We start from the raw sequence: 27,396 nt of genomic DNA on the forward strand, positions 1-27,396 counted from the left end.
ATTCCTTTCTTTGGGCCAGTTAGGTGCAGAGATGTTTTCTTACCCCCATACCTCTGTCTTGTGAGCTTCTCTAGTGAAAAGCTATGGGGCTCTTTCTTTAAATTATCCTCAGCCCAGAAATGCAGCTCAAACAATAGGGAACTTGAGATGTTATAGAGAGCAGTGTAACTCAGCTTGGAATGACTGTAAAGGCACAGTCACTTAACTGAGAGAGCTTTAAAAATAATTAGTAATGATAATACCCCCTTTTCTACACCTGAGTCCATTTGAACTTAACCACAACTACCAAAGGCAGGCAGGAAAGGCATCAGTAGTATCCCCATATTACAGATGAAGAAAATGAGGCTGTGGTGGGCTAAATGACACGCCCATAGGTAGATGGCTGGTTAGTTTCATGGTGGTTCCTTGGAATGCAGGTTCCTAAATCTCACCTGAATGGGACACCTGAGCCCATCTATTGCAGTTAACACTTATATAGCACTTAAGTCCAATCCCTCATTACGGATGAGGGCACTGAAGACCATCACGCAGCTAGTAGGCATCGGACGACATACAGAGAACCCAGGTTCTCTAAATACACAATCTCTTTCCGCTGAACTACCCCACCTAATTCCACTTTTCTAATCAGGTGGAGCACCTACTACCCTCTGCTGTCTTTGGGAGAAAAATCAAGTGTGGCAGCAATGCAGGAGAGTTTGCAGGGGCCCTGTGGTACAGCAGAAAGGGCACTGGTGGGCCTGGGTTCAAATCCTGTCTCTGACACCTGCTATTTATAAGGCCTTGGGCAAATTATTCACTTATTTATCTATAAAATATGGGTGATGGACTTCATTCTTTCTAGCTCTGAATCTACAGCATTATGGGCCTCAGTTTCCTCATCTGCAGAGTAAAGGAGTTGGGTTAGATGACATTGAGATGCCAACATTTAAACTCCTGTGACCACAGAAAGAGAAGCATCTGTTAATTTTTTACACTGCTCTCTTGCCATTGATTTCTGGGCTCCCTCATTTCCCTACCTTCTTCCCCTAAGAATGGATCCTTGACATCCCCATAGCCTCTGTCCAAATAGAAGTTAAAGTTTTAAGAGCTCATCATAGAGCCTCAGGACCAGAAGGATCTTGAGGTGTCATCAGCTAAAATCTAAGAGTGACAAGGAAGAGCAGGACAGAGAGAAGAGGCCATCCATTTCATTTTTCAGGGCTGGGCCCTTCAGTACATTGACATCGCCACAAGCACCACCACATTAGATCCAGTTTTCAAGCAACAAGTCCTGGTGTTTAGGTTTCTCCTAAGCTATTTATCTATATATTCCACCAACCTAAACTCATCTTCCCTGACTTCTCTCCCTATGAACTCTTTTCTGATGTGTGTTTATGTTTTTTTTCCCTACAGGAGAAAATATAAGAAAACATCCCAGAGGTAAGAAGGTCTCCCAGGTGAATTGGGAGCATTTGGGGCAGTGTTTGCCTACTGGAGGTTTGTTCATTCTGCAGGAGAGTTTTGTCTGGGCATAACTGGGGGAAGTTTGTTGGTTGTTAATACACTATTTCTTGGTTCTGGCTTCCTGTGTGATCTGTTCTGTCATTATATGCACTCTGAGTAACAATTGCATATTGTAAACTGAGTAAAAAGTGCATATTGCATGGCTGAGTCAGTGGACATCTTCCTGGGAGATTGGGGATGAGGAGGAATCTCACGGGTTAAGAAGCCCTGTTGCCTCTTAGTCACTTAACAATGTACTTGACCCAAAGACCCATAGATAGGAACATGTGGTGAGCTAGAATTATCATGGCTCCCATGCCCTTTGGAATCTTGTTTTCATTTGCCATAAAGTTGTTATGTCTAGTCTGCGAAGAGAATGCTGTTTTCTGTGAGGTTTTGCTGTCTTGCTTGGTGCTCCAGAGCATTTTGGGACTTTTGATCTGCTTACAGATGGTGATATTGCTGGCTTATGCCATTTGAGAGTGAGAATTTAAAGTGAAGAGACATTGGTTAGGACTGCATCTTTTTCAGTCTGGACCTGTGATGTCATCAGTGTGGGGAACCCCAGCTTGGAGTCTCCTCCCACCTCCATTGATATAGATTGGCATCAGAGTTACCTGAAGTGTTGTGAGATGGAGGGATTCACCTGCGGTCTAATGGCTCATGTGTGTCAGAGATTCAGGCTTGGACTCAGGCTGAACCTGTGCACCCTCTCTCATGTTATCTCTCCTTTCTGGAAATGCCAGAGAATTGGAATGGTTATGTTTCTATAGCATGTCAAGGTTTGCAAAGTGCTTCACCCTTGAGAGAGAGTTAAGGCAAAGGTTACTATTCCCCACTTTACAGATGAGGAAATGGAGGACAGGGGAAGGGCCTTAAGCCAGATCCTATAGCTCAAGAGTAAGTAGTAGAGCTGGGCCTTGGACTCAGGCACTATGATTCCGAGTGTGGTTCCCACTGTGCCATTTTGTTTAGAAACCAATTTGTTCAGCTCTATGTCTGTCTCTTTCTCTCTGTCACTCTTGTTTATGTATTTTTAACAAGTTAATATTTTATTTTTCCAGATTACATGTAAAAGTTTTTTTTTAACACTTTTTATTTCAAACTCTGAGCTCCAAATTCTCTCCCTTCCTTCCCTCTCCCTCATTGAAAGACAAACAATCTGACATAGGTTATACATATGTAGTCATACAAAACATGTTTCCATGTAAATCATGCACGAAAGAAAACAGCCAAAAATCTCCAAGAAAAATAATCATATGTCTATATCTAAAAATTATAGATAGGTAGATATACACATATTCATTTATCTGTATAAATGTATATACACATGCATTGGTTTTTAAGCAATGTGGGATAATAGAAACCATGCTTCAAATAAATCTCTGTTTCTGTCTATCATTTCTCTCTCTCCCATTTGTATCTAAGTAGTCATGGACAGAAGAAACGACATTTGAAATCAAAATACCTTGGTGTTTCTATATCTATCTGTCTATCTATCTATCTATCTATCTATCTATCTATCTATCTATCTATCTATCTATCTATCTATCTATCTATCTATGACTAGGTCATTTTATGTCCTTTCTCCCTCCCTCCCTCCCTCCCTTCCTTCCTTCCTTCCTTCCTTCCTTCCTTCCTTCCTTCCTTCCTTCCTTCCTTCCTTCCTTCCTTCCTTCCTTCCTTCCTTCCTTCCCTCCCCTCCCTGGTTCTTCATTTTCACATGGCAGAATAGGGAGAAAGCGATGATTGAAGACTGATTAATGACTGGGCTGCTTGTTTCCCAAGTAGGCATGGCGTGTCGATGCCTTATCTCCTGCATTCTCTTATTGGCACTGATGTTATTATTATGTCCATTATAGTTTTGGGTACTTGAGTGGCCTTCTAATTTCTGGGGATTTCCCAGGACTATTCCTTTTTAAAAAATTTCTCAGCCTTTGGGGAGTTGTTTGTTTCCAGTAGTGTGCGTTAGTGCCTATGTGCAGCACGTTGGGTGGGAAGTCCTCCAGATAACAGAGTGTGACCGTAAGAGGCATCATATGGGCTGGAAAAGGCCATCATGCTTCTTCTTCTTGGAGTCTTCCAGCCTTCTTTTCTGGTTGGTTAAGTTTTGCATTATAATCACTATTCACAGAGACTGTGATCAACAAGCATTTATTATCTGCCAAGTGCTAGGGATGTAAGAGGCATTAGAGATACAAAGGCAAAAATGAAACAACTTCTGTCTCAAAGAGAACTTCTTAATTGGTCTATTTGTCTACTAGCCCTAGTGGCCTAGGGGAGAGGTACTGGAGACACCCTGAACACAACAGTAAAGTATAGAGTTGACTTATTCTATGGATAACAGATTTAGAGGTTGAAGGAAACTTAGAGACAATTTGACCCAACCCAACCCATTCATTTTACAGATAATGAAACTGAGGTTGAGAGAATTTCAGTGACTTGCTCAAGGTCACACAGCTAGAGGGACTCTGTGGCAAGATCTGAACTCAAGTCTTTCTGATCTCAAGTTTACCACTCTATTCACTGATGTTGAGTTGTTTTTTAGTCATGTCCAATTCTCCATGACCCCAATTGGGTTTTTCTTGGCAAAAATACTGAAATGGCTTACCATTTCCTTCTCCAGCTCTTTTTACAGATCAGGAAACCGAGGCAAACAGGGTTAAGTGACTCACCCAGGGTCCCACAGCTAGTAAGTGTCTGAGACCAGATTTGAACTCAGGAAGGTGAGTCTTCCTGACTCCAGACCCAGTGCTCTGTATACCTAGGCACACCTAGCGGCCCTTCTGTATTCACTAATTGTCTCAGTATATCCTCTCATTTGATATAAAAGTTCCTTATTTCATAAATGCCTGGGAAACATGGAATTCTTAGAACTTTGGTAAATTTTTCAAAGAGACGTCAGACAATTGTGTAGGCTATGCATTCTCAACACATGGAGTGTGGGTGCCAACATTTGGCCCTTCTTTGTTAGGTTTCATCCAAAGAAATGAGCTATTGATAATATTAGTAGGTAGCATTTATATAGCTCTTTAAGGTCTGCAGAGTGCAGTTAAATGTTTACCTAGTTTGGTCCACACAACAAGCCTGGGTGGAAGGTGCTGTTATTATTCCCATTTTCCAGATGTGGCACCTGAGGCAGACAGAGATAAATGACTTTCTCAAAGTCAGCTAGGTATCTGAGGTTGGATTGGAACTCAGGTCCTAGTCCTAGTGCTGTAGCCACTGCACCACCTAGCTGCCTGGGCTTACCTTTTGTTGGCTCAGTTGACCCGTCTGTGTCTGTCCCAAACCCCAGTCTGCGGATTTCCTTGAGTTGGGCTCAATTTAAGTCCATTATATGCAGATCAAAGCTAGCTAATGCAATTGACATCTGCTAATGGGTTTCAACAATGCCATTGATGGATCATGATCATGTTAATCTCATTTACTCTAACAAGCATCATCTGGCAGCTGACAGTCCAACAGCATGTTGTTTCTCAAGAAAGGCAGTCATCTATACTGGTGCTTTTGTCTTTCATGCTGCCATTTTTGATCTGATTGCAAGTCAGGGGACCTGCCTGGGGAGCTGAATTAAAGCTGTTGGACTCCAAAACTTGGTGGGGGAGGCTTTTCTACTTGGACTGGTGCTCTCCAGGGGCCAAAACAACTTGGGTTGGGTTGTCCTTATGTAAGCAACTGCAGATGAGTCATTAGACTGTGATGGAAATTAATCATTTTGATTGGAGGGCAAGTCATTCAGGTCATCTACCATCCTCACATCTCATTAACCTTGGAGAAGAGAGGTTTCCAGTTACCTCAGTCTTGTTTTACAGGGAGAAAAGCAGATGAGTGAGAGGGAGATGTAGAAGAGAACCATTTGATAATAATAACTAACAATTACGTGGCTCCTACTGTGTGCTAGGCACTGTGCCAGGTAAGCCTCTCGTGGGCAGGCCTATGTTTTTTTCCCTTTGTATCCTTAATACCAGCACATATTAGGTGTTTAATAAAGGCTACTTGGATTGAATTAAAGTAAGAGGAATGGACTGTTTTCCTTGAACAGAATATGACTGCATTATGTGTCCATCTTATGTTTTGGTTTAATGGTGGAGCTGCCTACATGCTCCCATTCAGGGGAGGGGACTTCTTCCTGTCACATCCATCCACAGCTAAACCATCAGCTGTCACCCAATGAAACTTGTTCTGGGGAGTGCTCCCCTCCCCATGAAAGACTGTAACCCTGAGGATGGAATTGAGCAGTAACTCAGGTGGCTGAACCGCATTTGGGGCCTTGCTCTGTGTGGGTAGGTTTGGTCCCTAGTTCTGTCACTCTTCTTGGATGTGCCCTTACCCCTCACTGGACTCAGGTCTGACCACATCACTCCTCACTCAGGGAAAAAGCTACAGGTGCTTCCTCTAGAAAGTGGCCTCTAGGGAATAATACAGATGTTTCTGTTTGACCGTCTAAACCTTTCTTAAACTGTCTTCAGCCTCTCTTTCTAGGCTATTTCCAAGTTCCTTCCTGTCACACACACTCTCCCCTGGGCAGACTGGCCTATTTGCTTTTCCCTATATACAGTATTCCATGTGCCTTTGGACCACCTCTCCCTTACTTCTGGAGTGCTTTTCCTTCTCACATCCACTGTTTGGAACTCCAAGCTCCAATCATGGCTCAGCTAAGCTGCCATGTCCCATCAGAGGCCTTTCCAGATCCCTCCAGTTGATAGTACCCTACCATGCTAGTATGAGGCAGTGTGAACTCAAGTGTGGACTCAGTTTGCTTACTGTGATTCAAGTTGGGTGGTTTTGTTTTTATGGTACAGTAATAAACTGGGCAATTGAGAAAGGAATGCTGGTAAGATGTCAGGACAGTCACAGACTCATGGATTCTCACAATTTGGAGGGATCTCAGGGTAGTGGAGTCTGTCCCACAGAGTTCCCTCGACAGCATACTTGAAAAGTGGTCACACAACATTTGTTTCTGAAGACCTCCTCTGAAAGGAAGCTCACTTCCTTCCAAGGAACCCCATTCTACTTTGGCATAATTATTAGGAATGGAAAGGAAGCTTTTATTTTTTTAAAATAACCTCAAGTCTAAGCTTGCCTCTTTGTGACTTCTACACATTGCCCCTAGTTCTCCCTTCTGGGCCCAAACAGAGCAAATCTAATCCCTCTTCCATGTGATACTTGAAGACAGTCATCATGGCGTCACTTGAGTCTTCTTTTCTCCAGCTATCCTTCCCCAGTTTCTTCAATTGCTGATTAGATGCATCACTACTCTAATTTTCTTCTCTGGGTATTCTACAGTTGATTAATGTCCTTCCTACATTGTGGTACTCATGCTACACCGGAGGCAGTCTGATCAGGGTAGTGTCATATAATCATGAATTCCCCCCATCCTGAACGTTATTCCTCTCTTAATCCTGCTTAAATTTGCATTGGCTTTCTTGGCTTGGCTCCCTATTGATTCATATTGAGTTTGCTTTATACTAATCCCCCCATGTGATTTTCCAATGTACCTCTAACCAGTCCCACCCCTAACCCTATCTTGTATTCGTGAAGTTGATTTTTGGATCCCAAGCGTAAGACTTTACATTCGTTCCTAATGTGTTCATTCTGGTTGGTCTTGTCCCAGTGTCTTAAACTGTCCAAATCTTTTTGAGTAATTGTGAAAAAATTGTAGAAATACAGATGCTGTGTTCAGTAAGCTTTGGAATCTACATTTTGTTTTTGTGTGACAGGATACATATTCAAATTTTGTTGAGTTGCTATTTCACTTTCTGGACATATTTATTGACCTTCAAAAGTTATTTTAATTAAAGAAAAAATAAATCTCCTTGCTCTCAGTGTAATTATTATAATACTTCCTAACTTAATTGGAATGCTTTCCATTTTCTCAGTATTTAATAAGATACCATGCAAATCTCAGCCACACAGGACAGGGTGGTATCCTTGTGATAACACTGGATTATACTTGGGGCTTTAAATGAAATGTTTCTCCTTTCTAAGAGCAGAGTTTTAGTCAGAAAATATGTAACAGGTGAGATGTTCAAAGTTGTCCTGGAGGGTTCACTTTTCCTCTCACTCCTCCCATAGCTAATCAGTTGCCAAGTCCTGTTGACTTGATGTCTGCCACATCTGTTCCATCCATCCCTTCTCCTCCCTCTGCCTGGTTTGAACTCTCAGCACCCCTGACCTGACTAATAACCCCTTAATTGATCTTCTAGCCACAAGTTTCTCCCTCTCTAGCCCATCTTTCATGAAGCTGACAAACTGACATTACTAAAGCATAGGGCTTATGTGTTATTCCCTCCCCTGAAAAGCTTCTGTGGTTGCCTCTTGCCTCTGGGATTAAATGCGGTATCCTATCTTTGAGATTTAAAGCTGTTCCTGACCATAGTTTCAGCCCATCACATCAACCTACCAGTCCATCAGCCAGCATTTATTAATGTCTGTGTACCAGATATTATGCTAGATGCTGAGAATTCAAATACAAAAGGGTGATAGCCCCTTCCCTCAAGGAGCTTACATGCTACTCAGGGGATACAGCATATTCTGAGATAAGTAAATATGGGATGTATGCAAAGTAAATATGCAGTTATTGAGAATAAGGCACTAACTGGGAACATCTCAAAAGGCCTCTTGTATGAGGTGGCATTTGAGATGAGCATTCAGGAAACACAGGAGTTCCAACAAATAGAGGTAGGGTGGTAGATATTCCAGGTATGAATGATTTCTGATAGAGGTGGGAGATGGAATGATGTAGACTGTAAACAGCAGAAAAGAGCAGGCTGGTCAGAGCATAGAGTGTGAAAGAGGGAGTCATGAATAATCAATCTAGAAAGACAGATCAGGGCCAGGTTGTGAAGGGCAAGCAAAAGACTTTGTATTTTATCATAAAGAGAATGAAGGTCCTTGAGGGGAGGATGAATATGGTTAGACCTGTCTTTCAGGAATATCAATCAGGCAGCTATGTCCAGGATACATTAGAGAGGGGAGAGACTGGATGCAGGGAGAAATCGATTCTGAGGCTACTGTCCAGGTGAGAGATAAAGAGAAGTAGGACAGAAATAAAAGGAAGCTATAAGTAGCTACAGCATGAGTAGAGAAGAGGCCAGAGGGATGTTGAGGAAATAGGTTCAATAAGACTTGGGCAAATTATTGACTGTGGGGTGAGAGTCAAGGATGACTCTGAGGTAGTGAACCTGAGTTCCTAAAAGAATGCTGGTCCCATCAACAGAAATAGGGAAGTTAGGAGAAAGGACAACTTTAGAAGGAAAGAGAATGAGTTCTCTTTTGGCTTTGTTGAGTTGGAGATGCCTATGGAACAACTAGGTGGAGATGACAAGCTAGCACTTGGCAGTGTGGAACTGAATACCAGGAGAGAAAAGGGGGTCTGAGTATGTAAGAAAAGGAACTTGTCTGCACAAAGACAGTAGTTGGAGCCATGGAGGGGGCGGGAGGGCGGGAGGGGAGAGAGAGAGAGAGAGAGAGAGAGAGAGAGAGAGAGAGAGAGAGAGAGAGAGAGAGAGAGAGAGAGAGAGACAGAGACAGAGACAGAGAGACAGAGAGACAGAGAGACAGAGAGACAGAGAGAGACAGAGAGAAACAGAGAGACAGACCAGAGGAGAGGGCACAAGGTAGATCCTTGGAGCAGACTCACATAGGGGGTCAGATATGGAAAGTGCTCTTACAGAGAAAATGAAAAACGATTGGCCAGGATATATAGAAAGAGAATCCTGACAGAGTAGTGCTACAGAAGCTTAGGAAGGAATGGATTTCCATACAGAAACAGTAGTTAGAAGTGTTCGATACCATAGATTCAATTTTTCTAGTCACAGGAGATCAAAACCAGGCTGCCTGATAGAAGGTGAACCTAAAGAGAAGAAGCCCAAGAGATCTGTGTATCTATAAATACACTTCCCTTTACTTCTGTTCTAGCCAGGTCATATACAATCATCTTCCTTCTTGCTAGCATCTTTGTAGGTAGCTCTATGTATTCTAAGCTCATTGCCTGAGCTCAGGGTCAGTTGGTGGTAGTAGTAGTAGCAGCGGTCATTTTTTTTCTTTTAAATACTATTTTGTTTTATCCAACTACTTGCAAAGACAATTTTGAACATTAATTTTTTAAATGTTCCAAATTTTTTCCCTCCCCTCCCTATTTCCCTTCCCTCCTTCCTAAGATGGTAAACAATTTGAAATATATATAAAATCATGTAAAACATTTTTTCCATTTTAGTAATATTGTGAAAGAAAAAATAGAACAAAAGGAAAAAACATGAAAAAATTAAAGCAAGTGAAAATAATTTGCTTTGATCTGCATCCAGATTCCATCGGTTCTCTCTTTGGAGAGAGAGAGCATTTTCATCATGAGTCTTGGAATTATCTTCCATCAGTGTATGCTGAGAAGAGCTAAGTCAGTCATAGTTGATCACTGCACCATGTTGCTGTTACTATGTTCAGTGTATTCCTAATTCTGTTCACTTCACTTTTTATCAGTTCATGTAAGTCTTTCCAGGTTTTTCTGAAATCTGCTGAGCAGTCATTTTTTTTTAACCAAGAAGGTCTCACCTTGTTAAGAATAAGAAACTACCTCTTTCATTAAGTATATAATTCAGGGTTGCCTTCTTTCCCATGACTTATTGTTGGGTCTGGAACTTAGTGAATGGAGCAGGAGCAAGTTTTTAGAACCTCCTCATTCCCAATTCCAAGTAGCTAGAAGATAAACAGCTTTGAGTTGATAAATTAAGGCAGTGGTTCTCAACATGTAGTTCTGGAATTCCAAGAGGTCCCAGGGACCCTCCCAGAAGGATCCACAAGGTCAAAAATATTTTCATAATGATATTAAGATAGCTTAATTTTTAGTATGGTAAACATCTCTAGGTATAACCCACATAAACAAAAGCTCTTTGAGGAGACCTTAAGAACATTAAGAGTATAAGGAAGTTCTGAGACCAAAGAGTTTGAAAACCAGTGAGCTGAGGTATTGTTAAAGATAACTTAGGCAGTTGGCTCCTAATAGAGGTAGTTCTGAATCTTTAGGAAGGATCATTTTGTGAGTAGAGAACTCTCTTAGTGTGACTGGATGGAGGAACTTCACTTTGGAATGTGTATTTGTAAAATCGGGGGTAAAGGGGAGTTCTCAGCTGCAATCAAGGCCAAAAAGCAAGCCACTGGCTCCTTAAGATGCTCTGGTGAGGCCTTTCTTGGGAATCTCAGCTCCGAGTGCTGAGATTCTCTCAAGATTTAGGGAGGGGGTTGAGCAATTTTTATAAAACATACCCAACACATTTCTTTAGACAAAGCTACCAGGCAAAATTTCAGGGGATAACAATTCACCATAGCCTCTTTACAAATACACCAAAAAGTAGTGAAAAATTTTATTATTTTGGAATAGGCTCGAAGGACACCTGATTAAGCTTTAGAAATAGCTTGATATGGATATAGGGCCCCCATTGAACACTCAGCTCACTTTTGACTAACAGCTTTTGTAATTTCACATAAAGGAAGTGGAACTAAAAGAAGAAAATGTAAATGGAATTACTGGGCAAATATTAAGAGACATCTGAGTAAGAGTATTGTTCTGACCAATGAGTGTTTCATTTATCAGTGGACAAGTTTCTTATTTATCACCTATTATGCGCAAGGTGGGGGGGATACAGAGAAAGACAAAAGATAGACCTTAGCCTCGAAGAGCTTATGTTCAGTGTATCCCAATTTGAAAAGGGGCAGTTAGCAGCTGAAAGCTGAACAATGTTAGGGACTATTTATTACGGGTAAGGTACAATGAGTAATTTTGTTCTGCTAGGTTTTAAATCACTTGATCTGACCTTTGAACGTCTTGGTATTTTGCATCTCACATGTTTGGCCTTAGCTGAAGATGATATCAAAATTCCAACAAAATTGATTCAATTGTTCTTAAGTAATGTGCATGAGGGGGAAAAAAATCTCCCACCACCATGTTTTTCTGTCTAAAAGAGACTATTTTAGTACTTAATAGCTTCAAATCTGTTGAAACTGTGAGTCAGTCACACACAAGTGCGTAACCATTTATGCATAAAAAGTAAATAATGAAAATAGACTTAGAGAAAAAATTCTCTATTTTTCTACACTCTGTGAATTAGTTGCTTATCTCTTTTTCATGGTGCCTCAGTTGGGTAATTGATTTTCTCCCCTTTTCCTGTCTCAAAATCTTTATATCAAGTGGATATGAGGATAAGGACCTGCTTACCTTGTAAGTAAGCATTATTGAGGGCATACTGTGTACCAGGCATTGTGCCACACACTAGAATCCTAATGCAAGAAGAAAGACAGAGGCTACCCTCAAGGACATGATGTTCTAATGGGGGAGGCTGGAAATATTGGGGGAGGTAGTTCAAGTCCTGGAAAGAACCAGCCAATCAGAAGAAGGGGCTGCAGGGGTGGTGTATACCTCCAGGGTGAAGAGGTTCCTGTGGCCTAGTAGAGGAAGTTGGGGAGTCAGGAGGACAGCCTATCCTGATCAGAATTATTTGTTATTATTTTGCTTTTGCTAGCTCCAAACTCTGGCTGTGAATCCAGGATGCCTCCGAGTCCTACCTATTTCTTCCTCTTCCTCTTTAGCTTCTATGTTCTTCCCATTTCTCTTGTTTCCACCTATCCCACTTCCCCCCATACTTTGATTCTTAAAATCAGAGTTTAAGGGCAGCACAGGGACCTCACCAGCCATTCAGTACCACCCTTGGGCCTGATCAACAAAAGTCATTCAGGCACAGCTTCCTCCTCTCCAATGAGGGGGAGCCCACGACCTCCACAGGCAAATTGCTCTACTTTGGAATGACTCTTGAGTTAGAGGACCTGAGTTCAATTATCACCTCTGACACAATCTGTGATCTTAGGGGAGTTACTATAATCTTCTTGGGCCTCAGTTTCTTTATATATATGAATGAGAGGATTAGATTGCATGGTTTCCGATATCCCAGTTCTTAAATCTATGGCCCTCATTGTTTGGAAGCTTTTCCTGACATCAAGCCTAAGTCTTCCCTTTATGACACCTCCCTGTCTTCCTAGTTCTTCCCTCCAGGCCCAAGAAGTTTAAATAGAGTTCATCTTCCATGTCCTACACACCTACAAATCTCGGAGTCCTATAAACTCTAGAAGAAAGCTAGTAGATTCCCCCCTAGAATTTTCTCTTCCCCAGGCAAAACATCTTAATTTTTTTTAAAGTCCTCTTTTTATGATATGTTCCAGGAACCTCTCCCCATTCTGGCCAGTCTTCTGTGGATATGGTCCAGGCTATCTGTGTCTTTCTTATTCTGGAAAGAGAAAAAGGAAAGAAAATGGGGTTAGTCAGGCATGAACTATCTTGATGAAGCCAATCTTGAGTGATTACTATTCTCTTTGGATGTGAGAAGGACCAGATTTGTGGTTTCACTGATATAGGAAACTCTCTTTACTAGTCAATATAGACCATCCCTTTCTATATAACTTACCATGCCAAGAGCCTCCTAGTGCTCTGAGATGTTGAGTGACTTGTACAGGGTCACACAATCAATATGAGGCAGAAGTGGGGCTTGAACCCAGGTCTTCCTAGACTGTACCACCTCTTTGTCTTTGGTAATGCTGAAAATCATCCCTTTAATAACATGCCTTGGGATTTTAACCAGGAATAGGAAGAAAGCTTGCTTACTCAAAGGATGAAGGTTCTATTGATTTCCTTTCTTTGAAAATCTATAGTCTTTTCCCTTTACTAGTAGCACAGTAATCCTGTCATTTGATTCTTTTAATCCTTTAGAATATGGTTTATCTGGGCTGCATGACTTAAATTCATTGAAGATATCTTAGTGTTCCCTTCCAATCTCTTCACTTAATTTTTGACTCTTTGTTAAAGTCTTGTTCTTACCACTTCAAGGATCTTTGTTCTTTCAAGATAAAACAAGCAAGAGAGTTCAGTCTTTCCCCTGTTATCCATTGTCATCATCCCCAGTCCTGAGCAATGGTTCTTTTCCCTCTTTACTCCCCTGCATAACAACCCTACCCTACTTTTTTCACAGTAACTTTAATTCATATCTTCCTTTTGTTCTGACCCTGAGAACTTTGGAAACTAGCTATCCTTAGGGTTCTGGGTTACTCCTTTTTATTCATTCTCAATTACTTTTCCCTACTCCCATCTTCTATACACTTAAAATATTCATTGGTCTTTGAGTACCCTGTGCAGCCACATTCATCTCTTTGTATGACTTCTATTTTTCTTCCTCATCAGAATTACTTGAGTACTCCTCACCCTTTTTGGACCAAATTCCCTCATAGAATATTAGGTCATTAGAGTCTGCCTATCCTTTCACTTTCTAAATCCTTTGAAATCTTCTGCCCAAATCCAGGGCATGTGCTAGGTTATATTTGGCATTCTTCTATTCCATCAGGAACTCTCTGTTTTTGGCAAATGTTCTTCATTCTTTGCAGATCACTGCCACATTTTCCTTGCCCTCCATCCTTTCTTGAAGCCAGATTTCCAGTCTTTTGTCTCTTTTTGGTAACTACTGGCTCACCCTCATGGATAAATGCTGTGTTCAACTGCTGGCTACATCTGGTCCATGTGCTGAAGCCTCAGTTGCCAGTAACTTGTGAGTGAGACTTTATTTAGGGTAGGCCTCCTGCTTTTTCTTGTGATAGTTGACAAATCTATAGCGAGCTGTATTTACTTGGTGGCTAACCCATTCTTGCCCTCCCCTGATCCTGGCATAAGCAAACAGAGGCCAAGTAGAGAGATCTCCACTAATTCAGGCTGATTTAGATGGAGTACTATCTGAAAACAGAGGAATAGATTATTTCAATCAATTTTTCAATCAATCAATAGGTGTTAATTTAGCATCTGTTTTGTGCTGGAGGCAGGTAGGTGGCTCAGTAGATAGAACTCCGGCCTGGAGTAAGGAAGACCTGAGTTTAAATCTGACCTCTGATGCTTACGAGTCAATCTCTGCTTACCTTAGTTCATCGGAGAAGGAAACATCAGACTCCAGTATCTTTGCCAGGAAAACCCCATGGACTATATTGCTGTGCTCTGATCCATGGGGTCACAAAGAGTCTGCCATGACTGAGCAACAGCATGTTATGTGCTAGGTACTGGGGACAGAGATTGAGCTTACTGAGCTCAGCAAGTCATTATTTGGCAGAGTAGGTTCAGTGAAGGACAAGACTTGAAAGTTATTCCTTTGTTTATTAGCCCTTCTTCCGTAAGGAGTCAATCTATTCCCTATCATCATATCCTGATCCTCATAGCATGGAGAACTAGAAGGGACCTAAGAGACCATCTAGAATAATCTCATTTTACTGATAAGGAAACTGAGTCCAGAGAGGCTAGGTGCTGCTCCAAGGTCTTACAGGTAGAGTTAGGATTTGAACTCAGGTCTTCTGATTCCAAACCCAGGATGCTTTCCATTGAACCTCACCACTTCCTATGAAGAGGCTCTAACTTTGAGCTCTGCCATGTCATGATCTTTGCTAGTCCTTTGTTTTTCTTAGGATGCATTAACTCTTTTATCTGTCTGCCTTTGTGTGCCTCTTCTCTCTCTTCCCCACTCCCCCCACCCCTCATGCTTCTTCTGTATTAAGGAAACTGTTGCGAGGCAAGATTTCAGGATTTGACAGATGTGCTATCTCCAAATCTGAATTGCTACCCACTTACCATAATGATTCTGAATAGAAGGAGATTTTTCCCCAAATCAGTCTCTCGTTCAGAAAATAAACCATTTTTCAAAGCCTGCGTATCCATCCTGGGAGTCGAGCAGGAGCTGGTTTTCTTTTCATAACAGGGAGAAAGGGCCCAGATAGGGAGTGGCTCTGTCAGTCTGTGTGGAACTGCTAGTTCCACCACGAGTTTGTAAACACCATCCTGTCCAAATGAAAACTGATGACATCATGAAAGAGACCAGCAAGGTACACAACTGTGGATAACTTAATAGTCACCAAGAGTGGAAGTGGGAAATTTGACTAGATAACACCTCCAACACTCTTCTAGATTTCTCCAAAATCTTCAATCTTATCTCTCTCTAACCCAGTTTGCCTCAGTTTCCTCATCTGTAAAATGAACTGGAGAAGGAAATGGCAAACCATTCCAGTATCTTCTCCAAGAAAACACTGGAAGGGGTCACAAAGAATCAGATGTAACTGAAAATGACTGAACAACCACAAAAAAACCTGATGCGAATCAGGAACTCTTCTCCAACCTAGAGTCTTAAAGCATTGAGGTTCAGTGACTGAAGCTATGACCTGCCTAGGGTTATACAACCAATCTATGTCAGAGGCAGGGTTTGAATACAAGTTCTCCTGACTCAGAGATCCACCATATATGTCTTGTCATGCAGCTTCTAAATGTAAGCTGAAGGGCTCTGTTTTATTATTGGGGCACCCTGGTGAAGTTGAATACCAGGTTAGAAAGCACAAAGACCTGGGCTCAAATCCTATTTCTCAAACTTACTAGTTGTGTGACCAGAGGCAAAACCTTTAGTCTTTGACTTCATTCATTCAGGAAACTTTAAAAGGAAGTACAGGGGAAAGATGCTTGACTGTGGAGTCAGTCAGATCTGCCTTCTGTCTCTTACTCCCCCTTGAGGAAGTTATTTAATCTTCCTGGGCCTCAGTTTCCTCATCTATAAAATGAAAGGAGTTAGATGAGGTGGCCCCCAAGGTCCCTCCCAAATGTAGAGCTATGATTCTGTGATCTCTAAGATATATCCAGCCCCTAAGCCCCCAAGATCTATCCCTAGTCCTTCAAGGTTTCAGTCTGTGTTGGTGGAAGGAATTCTCACACCAGGAATGCCTCGTCCTGATGAAACCACAGCTCCTTGGCATGTTTGTGTATTTCATGATCATTAGGGCTTGGCCATGAGAGCTCTTTGTGAGAGTTGGCCTCCACCAGTGACTTGTTCCACTAGTTCCGGAGATTAATTTCTCAGGGTCTAATTTTGTTAGAGGATTGGCTGGAATGCTGCCAGGATGCTATGGTCAGATGAGAAGGTGCTGCCCAGGGGTCTCAGGCTAATCAGCAGCTTGCCTGGTTGTTGCTGGGAGGGAGACATCAAGAGAAGAAGGAATGGCCTTCAGATGAGACCTGTGCAAGCTGAATTCAGAATGCAGATTTTCCATAGAGCTCTAAATGCAGGGCAGCCCATGGCAGGTTTATGTGCTCTAAGGATGAAATACAAATACTCAGGCTCCATTAAACTGTGGGGTGAAACAGGCCATCTATATGGAGCAACAATTCTTAAGAGTTGGGAATAGATTTAAAAAAATCAAACCCAAAAGAAGGGGTTGGCTTGAAAAACCTTATGGTTTTTCTGAAGCCAGTCATGGGTAGAAGATACATACAAAGCTTCCTGGTTGAGGCAGACTAAGGTCCTGTATGTTCAAGGAGCTAAGTCTTTCATTCATTTTTCTTTCTTCTATTTCTCTCTCTCTCTCTCTGTCTCTCTCTCTCTGTCTCTCTCTCTGTCTCTGTCTCTCTCTCTGTCCCTGTCTCTCTGTCTCTCTGTCTCTGTCTCTGTCTCTCAACAAACATTATTTGAGTGCTTACTTTGTCCAGAGCCTCTGTTCTAGGTTCTAGGAGGAGGTACCAAGGTCTGACCAGGGCCCTCTTCTTTTCTGTCTGTTCTTTCTTCTGTGGTAATCTCATTCACTCTCACAGTTTCAGCTCCACAGATCTCTAGCTGGATTCCAGGCTCACATCTCCAGCTGTACATCTAGCCAGCTCCTCATATCTGGCATGTTAGCATCTGAACTTTCACATTGTCCTTAAACTCTGATTTCACTATTGCTATCTCTGGAACCATTTACCCATTATCCTATGCATGCACTATCTCCCCAGCATTTCATGTCCAGATAAGTCTCAATTTCTGTCAATTCTATCTCTGGAATGGCAACACCCTTTTCTTCCATCCTTTTCTCTTTAGTATCATCATACTGGGAGAGAACTTAGAGTCTACCTAGTCCCATCTCTTTATTTTTTATATAGAACTGAGGATCAGAGAGGTATGGTAATTTGCTCAAGGTAGTTATTGGGATCCAAGGTTCAAGAACATATATGATGGCATTACCACTCACCACTGCAAAAACTTCCTTGGAGTTCTTCCCATTTGTCTTCTGTTAGTCCATCTCTCATGTGGCCATGAGGATAGTTTTTCTTATTCCTAGATCCTGCCAAGTCACTCATTTATCCTAACATCTTCAATGACTGTCTATTTCTATTGCCCAGGGTGCACATTTCAGGCTACGCTGTCTGGGAGGAGATACCAAGGTCTGACCTGGGCCTTCTTCTTTTCTGGGTCTATTATTTCTTCCTTGGTAATCTCATTCATTCTCACAGTTTCAGCTCTGCAGATCTCTAGCCTGGATTCCAGGCTCCATTGTCTGGCATTCAAGGACCTCCACCATTGAATATCACTGTACATTTCCAACTTTATTTGACATCACTTTCCTCCATGCATTCAAAGTTCTAGCCAAACTCTTCTACCCTCTGTTCCCCAAATATTTCATTTGCCCTTCCACCTCCTAGCTTTTGCTCAGGCTAATGCTAATGCTGATGCCAGGAATGCCCTTTCTCCTACTTGACATCTGCAGATTTTCTACTTTAAAGCCAACTCCAAGTCCACTGCTTCCAGAAAGCCTTCCCCAATTCACCTCAGCCAGAAACAACCTCCTATCTCACAGTGTTTGCCAGTGCTTAGAGATATCTATCATTTTCCTCCATGTTTCTGTTTTATCTCCCCTGGACTGTACTCTCAAGGAAGGCTAGGAATGGATTTTATCTAAGCTTTAGATCTTTCTTTGGACACCTAAAGTGGGACATCCAGAGGAGTAGTCTAGATGTGTGAGGAAGAATACCACTGGAGGAGACTCTGAATGCACTGCACATAACATCCAGGACTAGTAAGAAAACTGATGTGTGGAAAGAATTGTGGGTTTGAAGGTGTCCAAGAGCCCGGTATGAGCCAACATTGTGACATGGTAGCCCCCAAAACAAATGTGACCCTAGGTGGTTTGGAGACGCGCCTAGGAGGAGATGCTGATCTCCCTGTACTTTGTCCTGCTCAGATTGCATCTGGGGGTACCAGTTATAGTTCTGGGGCCCAGCCAGAGGAGGGCATCTGCAATGGGCAGAGGACTGTAATCTGTGCCATCTGAGGTTAGGTGGAAGGAACTAGGGATGCCAGACTGAAGAAGGGAAGACTTGGGGAGGAACTGGAGAACTGCCTTGAGATATTTGAAGGGCTGTCTTGTGAAAGTGCCAAGACTTGTTTTGCTTACATTTCAAGGGCACAATTAGGTGGGTGGAAACTGCCACATGTTGGAGTTAGCCTCGATGTATCTTTTAAGTTCTGACAAGTCAAATGATCTAAAAAGCTAAAGAGCTGACTGGGTAGTTACTTCCCCTTCTCTGAAAGTGTTCAAAAAGAGTCTACATGATTACAGATTAGGATATTGCAAAGAGGATTCTTTTTCTTGTATCCACTGGAACTGGAGTGTCTGTCATGTGCAGTCCAACTCTGGGATTTCATGATTCTGTAGCTTTTGCCTCCCTTGCCCTTGTGCCTGTGACTCATATGGGCCAATCTGTGATCAAATTAGCTTTCGTAGCTGCCACATCACTCTGGACTCTGGATTTTGGGTGCTGTTTTCTGACAAGACTCACCCAATCCAACCCTGGTGAAGTTGATTTCTTAAACCCAAGTGAGAAATTTTCCATTTGGGCTGATTTAACTTCCTTTTACTAGGTTTGATCTTTCATTCTAATCCATTAGCATCTTTTCAGATCTTGATTCTGTCACGTAAATTGTGAGCTTTCCCTCTTCTTTCTGAAAATGTAGTTGTGTTCTAGGCTATCCCCCGGATCACTGATAAAAATGATGGAGAGAATAAGACCCAGGTCTTACTCGATGATCTCTGTGATCCCTGGTACGCTCCGTCTGGTGGTAATAGTAGTAGTGATAATGACAACATTTATATGGCACTTTAAGGTTTGCAGAGCTCTCTACATGTACCATTTCATTTGATCTTCACAACAACCCTGGGAGGTAAGTGCTATTGCAACCTTCATTTTACAACTGAGGAAGCTGAGGCAGACGGTGGTGAAGTGACTTATCAAGGGTCACACAGCCAGTAAAGGTCTGAGGCCATATTTGAACTCAGGTCTTCCTGACTCCAGGCCCAGAAGTCTATCTACTCAAGGGCCCATCTCTGAATTTGGCACGCACAATCCCATCACCCTTCCCTTGTTACAGCTCTAGTCACACAACAAGATTGTCATTTCTCAGTTATCTGGGGTGAAAGAATATTAGGGACTCTTGAGAAGATCATTGGTAATATAGATGCACAGATGATATTATGATTAGCTTAATTTTAGCCAAAATCTTCAGAGTGAGGACTGCTGAGTCCTTAATGTGGAAATACATGTTCCATGATTAGACATATAGCAGATTGCTTGCCGTCTTGGGGAGGGGGAAGGAGAAGGAGGAAGGGAGAAAAATTTGGAACAAAAAAGCTTTCAAAAAATGAATGTTGAAAATTATCATTCCATGTAATTGGAAAAATAAAATACTATTAAATTTAAAAATAGACAGCAAGTCCTACCCATGGGGTCTTGCTTGTATAGATGGTAAAGCGACATATGCAAGATCTCTTAGTCAGGGATAGATCCAGCCAAGAGAAGTCTGATAGCTCATCTCCCTGTCCTTGTCCTGTATGGCAGGGCCACTTGGTCACTTGGAAACCAAAGAACAGACTTTGTGATGTTTGGGCACAAGTCAGAGTTTCTAGAATATCTATTACTGCTACCTCATCAACGTGCCCCATATGTACACCCTCGGTAGCCTGTGACCTCCTTGGGGCAGATAATTTTTAGATTTTTCATGTTTCCCCAGTACTGTGTCATATATACAAAAGGCTCTGAATAAATGCTTAATGAATGAATGAATGAATCCACCTCATCTATCCTTTGCTGAAAGAACTTGAAATGCAGTCACCACCAGCCAAGATCTGATGGTTCCCTGGGATAGATGATGAGTCTCCTGCCTTTTGCTTATTTACCGGTTCTACAGTAATCCAGAGCCAGCCTCCCCATGTTTGATGACTAATCCGAGGATGCACATAGGGTGCTGAAAATCTTTCAGCATGGGAGGGTGGTGAGAAACACAAGGAAAATTTTGCAGAAACTTTGTGAATTAGCTCAATGTGACTCCATTCAAATGATTTGGAGAACCGGTTAATGATGGAACTGAAAGAAGGAACTGGTCCTGACTCGGCCAGGGACTCTTGGCATGAGTGAGTGGGTTGGGGGAGGTGACTGAGGCCAGGAGAAGGGACCAAGTCCTATAAAGAGAGAACATGAGTAAAACATCTTTGAAGAAAAACTGTTGAAGGGAACATAAGCCAATAGAATAATTTTATCATTCTCTTGCTAAATTTACACACACACACACATACACATACACATACACATGCACAGTCACACACACACACAATGCCCATATGGATCATTGGTACAGGGAATTCCCAGGAGAGGAAACTCCTTCTACTGAGGCAGGTTTCCATCTTCTATGCAAATTTATAGTCTTAGAGCTTCTGCCAGCACTGAAAGGTTAAATAACCTACCCAGAATCACACAGCCAGTCTGGGTCAGAGGCAAGATTGGAACTCAGGCATTTTTGGCTTTGAGGCCAGTGCTGAGGCTACAATGTGATGCTGCATCTGTCAAGTGGTGTGTGTGTGTGTGTGTGTGAGTGTGTGTATGTGCATGTGTGTGTGTGTGCTTGCACTAAAAATTGATTTTCTTCCCTGTGAAAGATACTGCCCTTTTCCTTGAGAGTGACCCTAGATGGATAGATAGAAAATGAAAAAAGCACCTATTTCACATGTTTGCTATATGTCAGGCTCCATGGTAGGTCTAGAGACACAAATTAAAAAAAAAAACCCAAGACAGTCCCAGGCCTTGAAGGACCTTACATTCTAAAAGGGGAAGATGTTTACATCAAGCTGAGTGGTATCGAGGAAGAGGTGATTTGGTCTGGTAAGTGATAGGGATGGTGAATGAAGTCATAGGGTGATTGATGGATGGTTCTTTCTAGGAATGATAGTGTTGATTTGATTATGGTTCCCAGAGAAAGTAGAAAAGAGGGATTTGGAAGAATGCCTGAGGTGATGGAATGGCAAGAAATGTGTTGGGTCTAGGGTGGGTTAGATATAATGAACTCTCACTGGTCAGAAACCCAGGGTCCCAGTGCAAATTCCTTCCTTTCTTTGGATCTCAGTTTCCTCATCTGTAAAATGGAGGGTGAGATGTACTAGCAGGCCTCTGAGGTCTCTTTTGGCTCTAAATCTGTGATTCTGTGATGCAAAGAGGATAGGAAGTGGGATTCAGGAGGATGAAATCCTCAGCAAGGGTCCTGAGTTCTTAGAGAAGACAGTCTGCAGACCGTGGTCAGAGGAAAAGTGTGGGGGTCGTTTGAAGGACTTTGCTGTCTCAATTCACCCCATTGTCATTATCCTGTACTTTTATTCAATTATGGAAACGACCCACTTATCTGATTTAACTGTTTCACGTCTGTACCACCTTAAACACGGAAAGGAGAGGAGACCATTGACTTGCCTTAGGAACACTTCTAACAGAGTTCGGTGGAATACTATGAGAAGATATGAAATAAATAACAGTACAAGTGGTAACAATGGTGATTTTGGATTTAAAGATCAATGCAGATGGATTCGGGGAAGTGAGCCACTGTCCCGGGAACATCTCGCACCTACTAAATCCTTAGCTAGACGTGACCTTGTGGCTAGAATTATAAGCCAGAAGCTGGTTCTCTTTCATCAACTAGCAGATGACAAATCTTCATATTGCAAATACAAAACTCAAAACATCCCAGTGACCTTGAGACATAGATCATCCTGGAACCAGACTGTAATCACTGACCAAACTGTTATACCTAACTTTGATAAACATGAACTTAAGAAAAACGTATCAAATAAAAGTCACCAGAGTCCCCAAGATATATGGAACCCAAACCTTTCAAAACATAGAAACATATCAGAGGAGATCAAAATCATGTGGGAGCAAGATGGGGTGTGTAATATCTCCATTGCTTTTTTTTTGTTACTGGAGCTGTACATAGCATGATTTCAGTGAATGGTGAGGAAGCCCCTGTCTCCTAACATAGGTTGACACCTTCTCTGAGAGATGCCTGGAGGCATTGAGAGTCTGAGAAGTTGCTAAGGGTCACAGAGTCTTTGGGTGTCAGAGGTGGGATTTGAACCGGTGTCTTCCTAACTTGAGTCCAGCTTTCTGTCCAATACTCCTCAATGCATCTCTGTCTGCATCATATGGCAGCCAAAAGAGCCAATGCAGTTTTGGGGGTACATGAATAGAAGCAGTGTCTAGAATGAGAAAAGTCATATTTTGTACTCTGCCCTCCTCAGACTTCATCTAGAGACCTTGGTATGTTGTAGGTACCATATTTTGGGAAGGGTAGACAAATGAGGGAATGTCCAGTGGAGCATGATCAAGGTGACCAGGTGATATAAAATCAGACCCCATGTGGACCAGGTGAGAAAAACTGGGGAGGTTTAGCCTGGAGTCAATCAAAAATCATTTATTAAAGTCCTGTTTTATGCTAAGTGCTGCTGGGAATGAGAAGAAAGGCATGGGACAGTCCTTGTCCTTCAGCAGCTCTCAGGTGAGACAATATGAAAACTACCAACAGAATACATACAGGAAAAATTGGAAATAGCAGAGGGAAGGGAATTGGAAAAGGCTTTTTTTGAAAGATAGGATTTTGGCTGACACTTGAAGGGAGCAAGGGAAGTCAGGAGGTAGAGATGAGGAGAGAGGATTCCAAGGATGGGGGATAGCAATTGAAGATGCCAGAGGGGAGACTTAAAAGGTAAAGCGAGAGCTGTTTAAGAAAATTGAAAGGGTTAATATGGAAATAATATTAACTCATACTTGTCACAATTAATAAATTAATGGTTGTTATAATATGGTAGAAGTAGGAGCAATGAGTAGAAGTGGCAGAGAGGCGAATATCAGGTCGTTATAAGGAGAGAGTCCTCATAATTACTGATTTCCAACGATTTCCAACCTTTGAAGGTAAAGAGATCCCCATCACTAGAAATCTTCTAGAGAATATGGTAAGACTAGTCATTGGGAATGTTATAGAGATTATTGTTAAAATATGGTTTGGATAAATGTACCCTAATGTTCCCTTTGGCTCTAAAATTATGTAATCCTGAGGGTATTGACATATCCCAGGAAAGGGGATGGAAAGGGCTGGCAAGTAGGTGCCTTGATATAGAGGAAGACATACTCTGAAATGGCAAAAAGCCTTATAGAGGTAGAGGTAGAGAAGAAGGTACACCTCAGGTGCATAGTTCTCTGTGGCACTGAAGCTGATGCAAGTTAGCCTCTAGTATTTGTGTTGGATTTATGATGAGGTATTCCAGCTAAAGGCAATATGGGGGCCAGCATGCTGTACTGGATCTAATTTGTCCATTGACTGTACCATAAGTGGACATGTATTCTTTTTCTTTTTGTCTTTTATAAAGAGATCTGGGAAGCCCGTTTTCCACCCTTCAGGAGGGAAAAGGAAAGGAGGGAAAAGGAAAAAGAAAAGAGAGGACTGAGAAGGATCAGGCCACTGGTGGGGTGAACTGGTGATTTCCTCTCCATAAAATGTGGCAGCTGCACTCAGATGCCCCAGGTTACATGGAAATGCTGTCCTCCTCCTTCACTCCAGACCCCATGCTAATCCAATATTTCTCCAGTGTCTCTTTTGGTTTTGTCTCCAAACTGAATTAGAAGATGTGAGTCATTTGAATACTTCTCCTCTAAGGTCAATCGGTCAAGACAAAGGGAGGAAAGGAGCAGTGCAGTTTCATTGTACAGGTTGAAAGCCAGTGACTTGTCCTGCCCAGATATTGCGGATTGAAGGAAAAACGCCAAGGAGAGGATGACTAAGCTCCTAGATAGCCCATCATTTTTCCCCTGTGTTCTCGAAAATGAGCAGTCTTTGGAGCTGGAAAAAAGATAACGGTAATAAAGGAAAATAGGTTCCTTCCTCCCTTTCTCCCCCTTCTAAAGTGCTGAGTTAAGCTGGGAAGTACAGTTCTTTAATTATAAAGGGAATTGGGTTTCTTTGATGCATTGGATGGTCTAAAATGCAACCAGTTAATGTATTCTGCCAGCCTTTTTTCACTCTGCCTTCCAGACTGTAAGTTCATTAAAACAACTGAATGAAATCCAGCATGAGGAAGATTAGGCTGCAATTTACTATATTTCGTGGCTGGTTTCTCCCTTTTCTTTGAGTCCAATTCATCTGTGGGTGAGTCACAGAGATGCCAGATTTATTACAGAATATTGTCCATTCTTGGACAGCTTTGGAGACAGATATTTGCTTTTCCTATCAGAGAGCTGTGCCTCCTTCTCTCTCTCTCTGTCTCTGTCTGTCTCTCTCTCCCTCCCTCTCCCTCCTTCCCTCCTTCTTCTAACTCAGTTGGCTAACACCCTCTGAGTTTTGTTTTGTAGCATTTCATCTTCCCTGCTGTACTCTCTCATTTTCTTGTCCTCTCTGTGTCTCCTTGAATCAGTGTATGTGATTTATTCCAGTAAGCAACTGGAGGGAAGAGCTGGGGTCCAGTTTATTTCTAAGAGTACCCAGGGAAGCACCATGGACAGTTGGCTTTTAACTAATATAAGACCTTTAGTATTAGTGTGAAAAGGGAAGTTTGGAATTTTAGCTTCAAAAAAAAATCTCTGTTACCATTCAGATCATATGGTTCATTTTCACTATTTAAAAGTCAGTTTTATCCATATGTACATATGGGTAAAATGTAATTTCTTTTCCCTACTCCTCTCCTAGGCATTCTACTCTTACCCATAGCTGAGTTTCCATTTATTAAAATCCATTCCTGGGTGACCATGAAATAATCACCCAATCTCTCTAGGCCTCAGTTTCCTCATTCATAAGACAAGTCAAGTCACAAGCATTTATTAAGTACTTCTGTACCAATCACTCAGCTAAATGCCCAGGATAGGCCTAGGTGACCTCTAAGATTCCTTCCAGCTCTCAGGTGTAGAAATCTTTGATCCCATGAACAAGCACTAGCTGAGGTCCCTGAAACTCTCTCAGACCTTCCCTAGCTTTTCATATCCCACCTGGGCAGAGCTCTCTTGGCCCCATGTGTCTCACCTGGACCCAGGTTATATTCTAATTAGGATCAGAGCTGTGACTGTCACCTCCCAGGGAAACTTCGCTGATACCCCTAGACAGAAGAAGTGGGCCCTCTCACCTGGCATCTCTCGGGTCACTCTACTGACCTCTCCCACATTTGTTATCATTTCCTAAATTTGTAGGCAGGACTCATCTCCCTACTCAGCTGGAAATTCACTGAGGACAGGATCTTTTCCATAGCACCTGGCATAGTAAGTGCTTAATGAATGCATCCAATCATGGAACTGTTCAAATGTGCAGAGAATGGTGTCCTCAGAGTGTCAGAGGAACACAGAGGGAGCCGGGGTCAGGGTTCAGGGAGACTCAGGATGAGTCTCAGGTCCAAGTAACTTAGCCACAGTTCCCTTGCCCATTGACAGAGGCAGAGTAGGGAGGACTCAAGCAGTATGAAGGGCTCAGAAGGTCATAGCATGATTGATCAAGAGGCATACATTCACCTTCTCTCTTTTTTTAAAGTAGATAAAAATTAAGTGACTTACCCAAAGCACATAGGTAGTAAATATCTGAGGCAGGATTTGAACCCAGCTTTTCTGGCGTCAAAGGTGGGGAAAGGAATAAGTATTTTTGTAGTACCTACTACGTGCAAGGTATGGTGCTAAGTGCTCCCCCCCCCCGCCCGAAATATTATCTGATCCTAACAATAACCTTATAAAAGAGGTGCTGTTAATATTACCATTTTACTGATGAGGAAACTGAGGCAAACAAAGGTTCAGTGACTAGACCAGGGTCACACAGATAGTGTCTGAAGCTGGATTGAACTCAAGTCTTCCTGACTCCAGGTCCAGTGCTCTGTCCACTGCCTCACCAGCTGCCAGAACTCTTTCCACTGTACCATCCTGCTCCCTCAAACATTCCCATCTTGTGTGTCCCCGTAGTCTTCTATCCAAGTATTAACCAAGTCCAGCCCTGATTAGCCTCTGGGGTTCAATGAGACTGATTGCATTCAGTGGGTCAGATGTTGTCATGGTCATAGCTGTCACTGACTGAGCGAGCAAACCCTTTCGTGTTCTCTGTTGCTAAGACTTTGCAGCCTGGTCTCAAACCTGAAGCTTCTCTAGGTATACACATGATGTTGGAGAAAACACTTGTAGGGTCAGTAGACCCATGCAGATACTGTACTGTACCCGGAAAGTCTTAAGTGTCTCTTGACCTTCTTCCATCGTCCAAGGAGTGTTAGCTCCTCCAATCTCAGGAGAATGGGCCAGACTGAAGCCACAGGCCCAAAGTACTTTTTCTGTCTTTTTTTGTTTGTTCTGTTTTAAATCTACTCCTTGTCTTGAGGAAGAGAAGGGCTGATGTGGTGCTTAAGGGCATGGTCTATAAGCTGTTGATTGCTATCCCTATCTGCCCAGCTTTTATGTAGGAATGATGGGAAACCAAGTGGCCCATGTGGTGATGCACCTCCCGAAAATCTGCTCAAGTCCCCTCAAATTAATAGCATGGGCACCATTTTTTTTGGCAAGAAAAACCAAGTCCCAGAATTTTTTTTCTTTCTGTCCTAGGTGGTCTAGGACAATCTGTGAGTCTTCTAGGGAGGGACAACCAATGATGTGAGCCTCAGCAAATATGAGGTGGTCTGTTTCTGATGGTATGGATAATACATTTATAATGGTTTTCAGATTTGTATTCATTAGCTCATTTGATCCTCCTAGCAACCTTAATTGGTATTATTCTCCTCATT

At 42.2% G+C, this 27,396-nt stretch overlaps 1 protein-coding gene and 1 long non-coding RNA gene across 7 annotated transcripts in view; both read left to right on the forward strand.

Annotated features, from left to right (window-relative positions):
* Positions 1-27,396, forward strand: part of PDE1C (phosphodiesterase 1C) — a 573,123-nt gene that overhangs the window by 304,581 nt on the left and 241,146 nt on the right. For 2 of the 6 annotated variants that reach the window (XM_072598890.1, XM_072598892.1), the window contains exon 3: positions 1,393-1,419. The exons of the other annotated variants lie outside the window; for them this stretch is intronic. In XM_072598890.1, the coding sequence (XP_072454991.1) occupies positions 1,393-1,419 (27 nt within the window). The remainder of the gene's footprint in view (positions 1-1,392; positions 1,420-27,396) is intronic. 6 annotated transcript variants of the gene reach the window in all.
* Positions 8,949-27,396, forward strand: part of LOC140497688 (uncharacterized) — a 53,146-nt gene continuing 34,698 nt past the window's right edge. The window contains exon 1 of the long non-coding RNA XR_011964814.1: positions 8,949-27,303. This is a non-coding gene — a long non-coding RNA (uncharacterized lncRNA). The remainder of the gene's footprint in view (positions 27,304-27,396) is intronic.

This window comes from Notamacropus eugenii, chromosome 3, assembly GCF_028372415.1.
Source record: "Notamacropus eugenii isolate mMacEug1 chromosome 3, mMacEug1.pri_v2, whole genome shotgun sequence".
In the NCBI taxonomy this organism is placed as follows: domain Eukaryota; kingdom Metazoa; phylum Chordata; class Mammalia; order Diprotodontia; family Macropodidae; genus Notamacropus; species Notamacropus eugenii.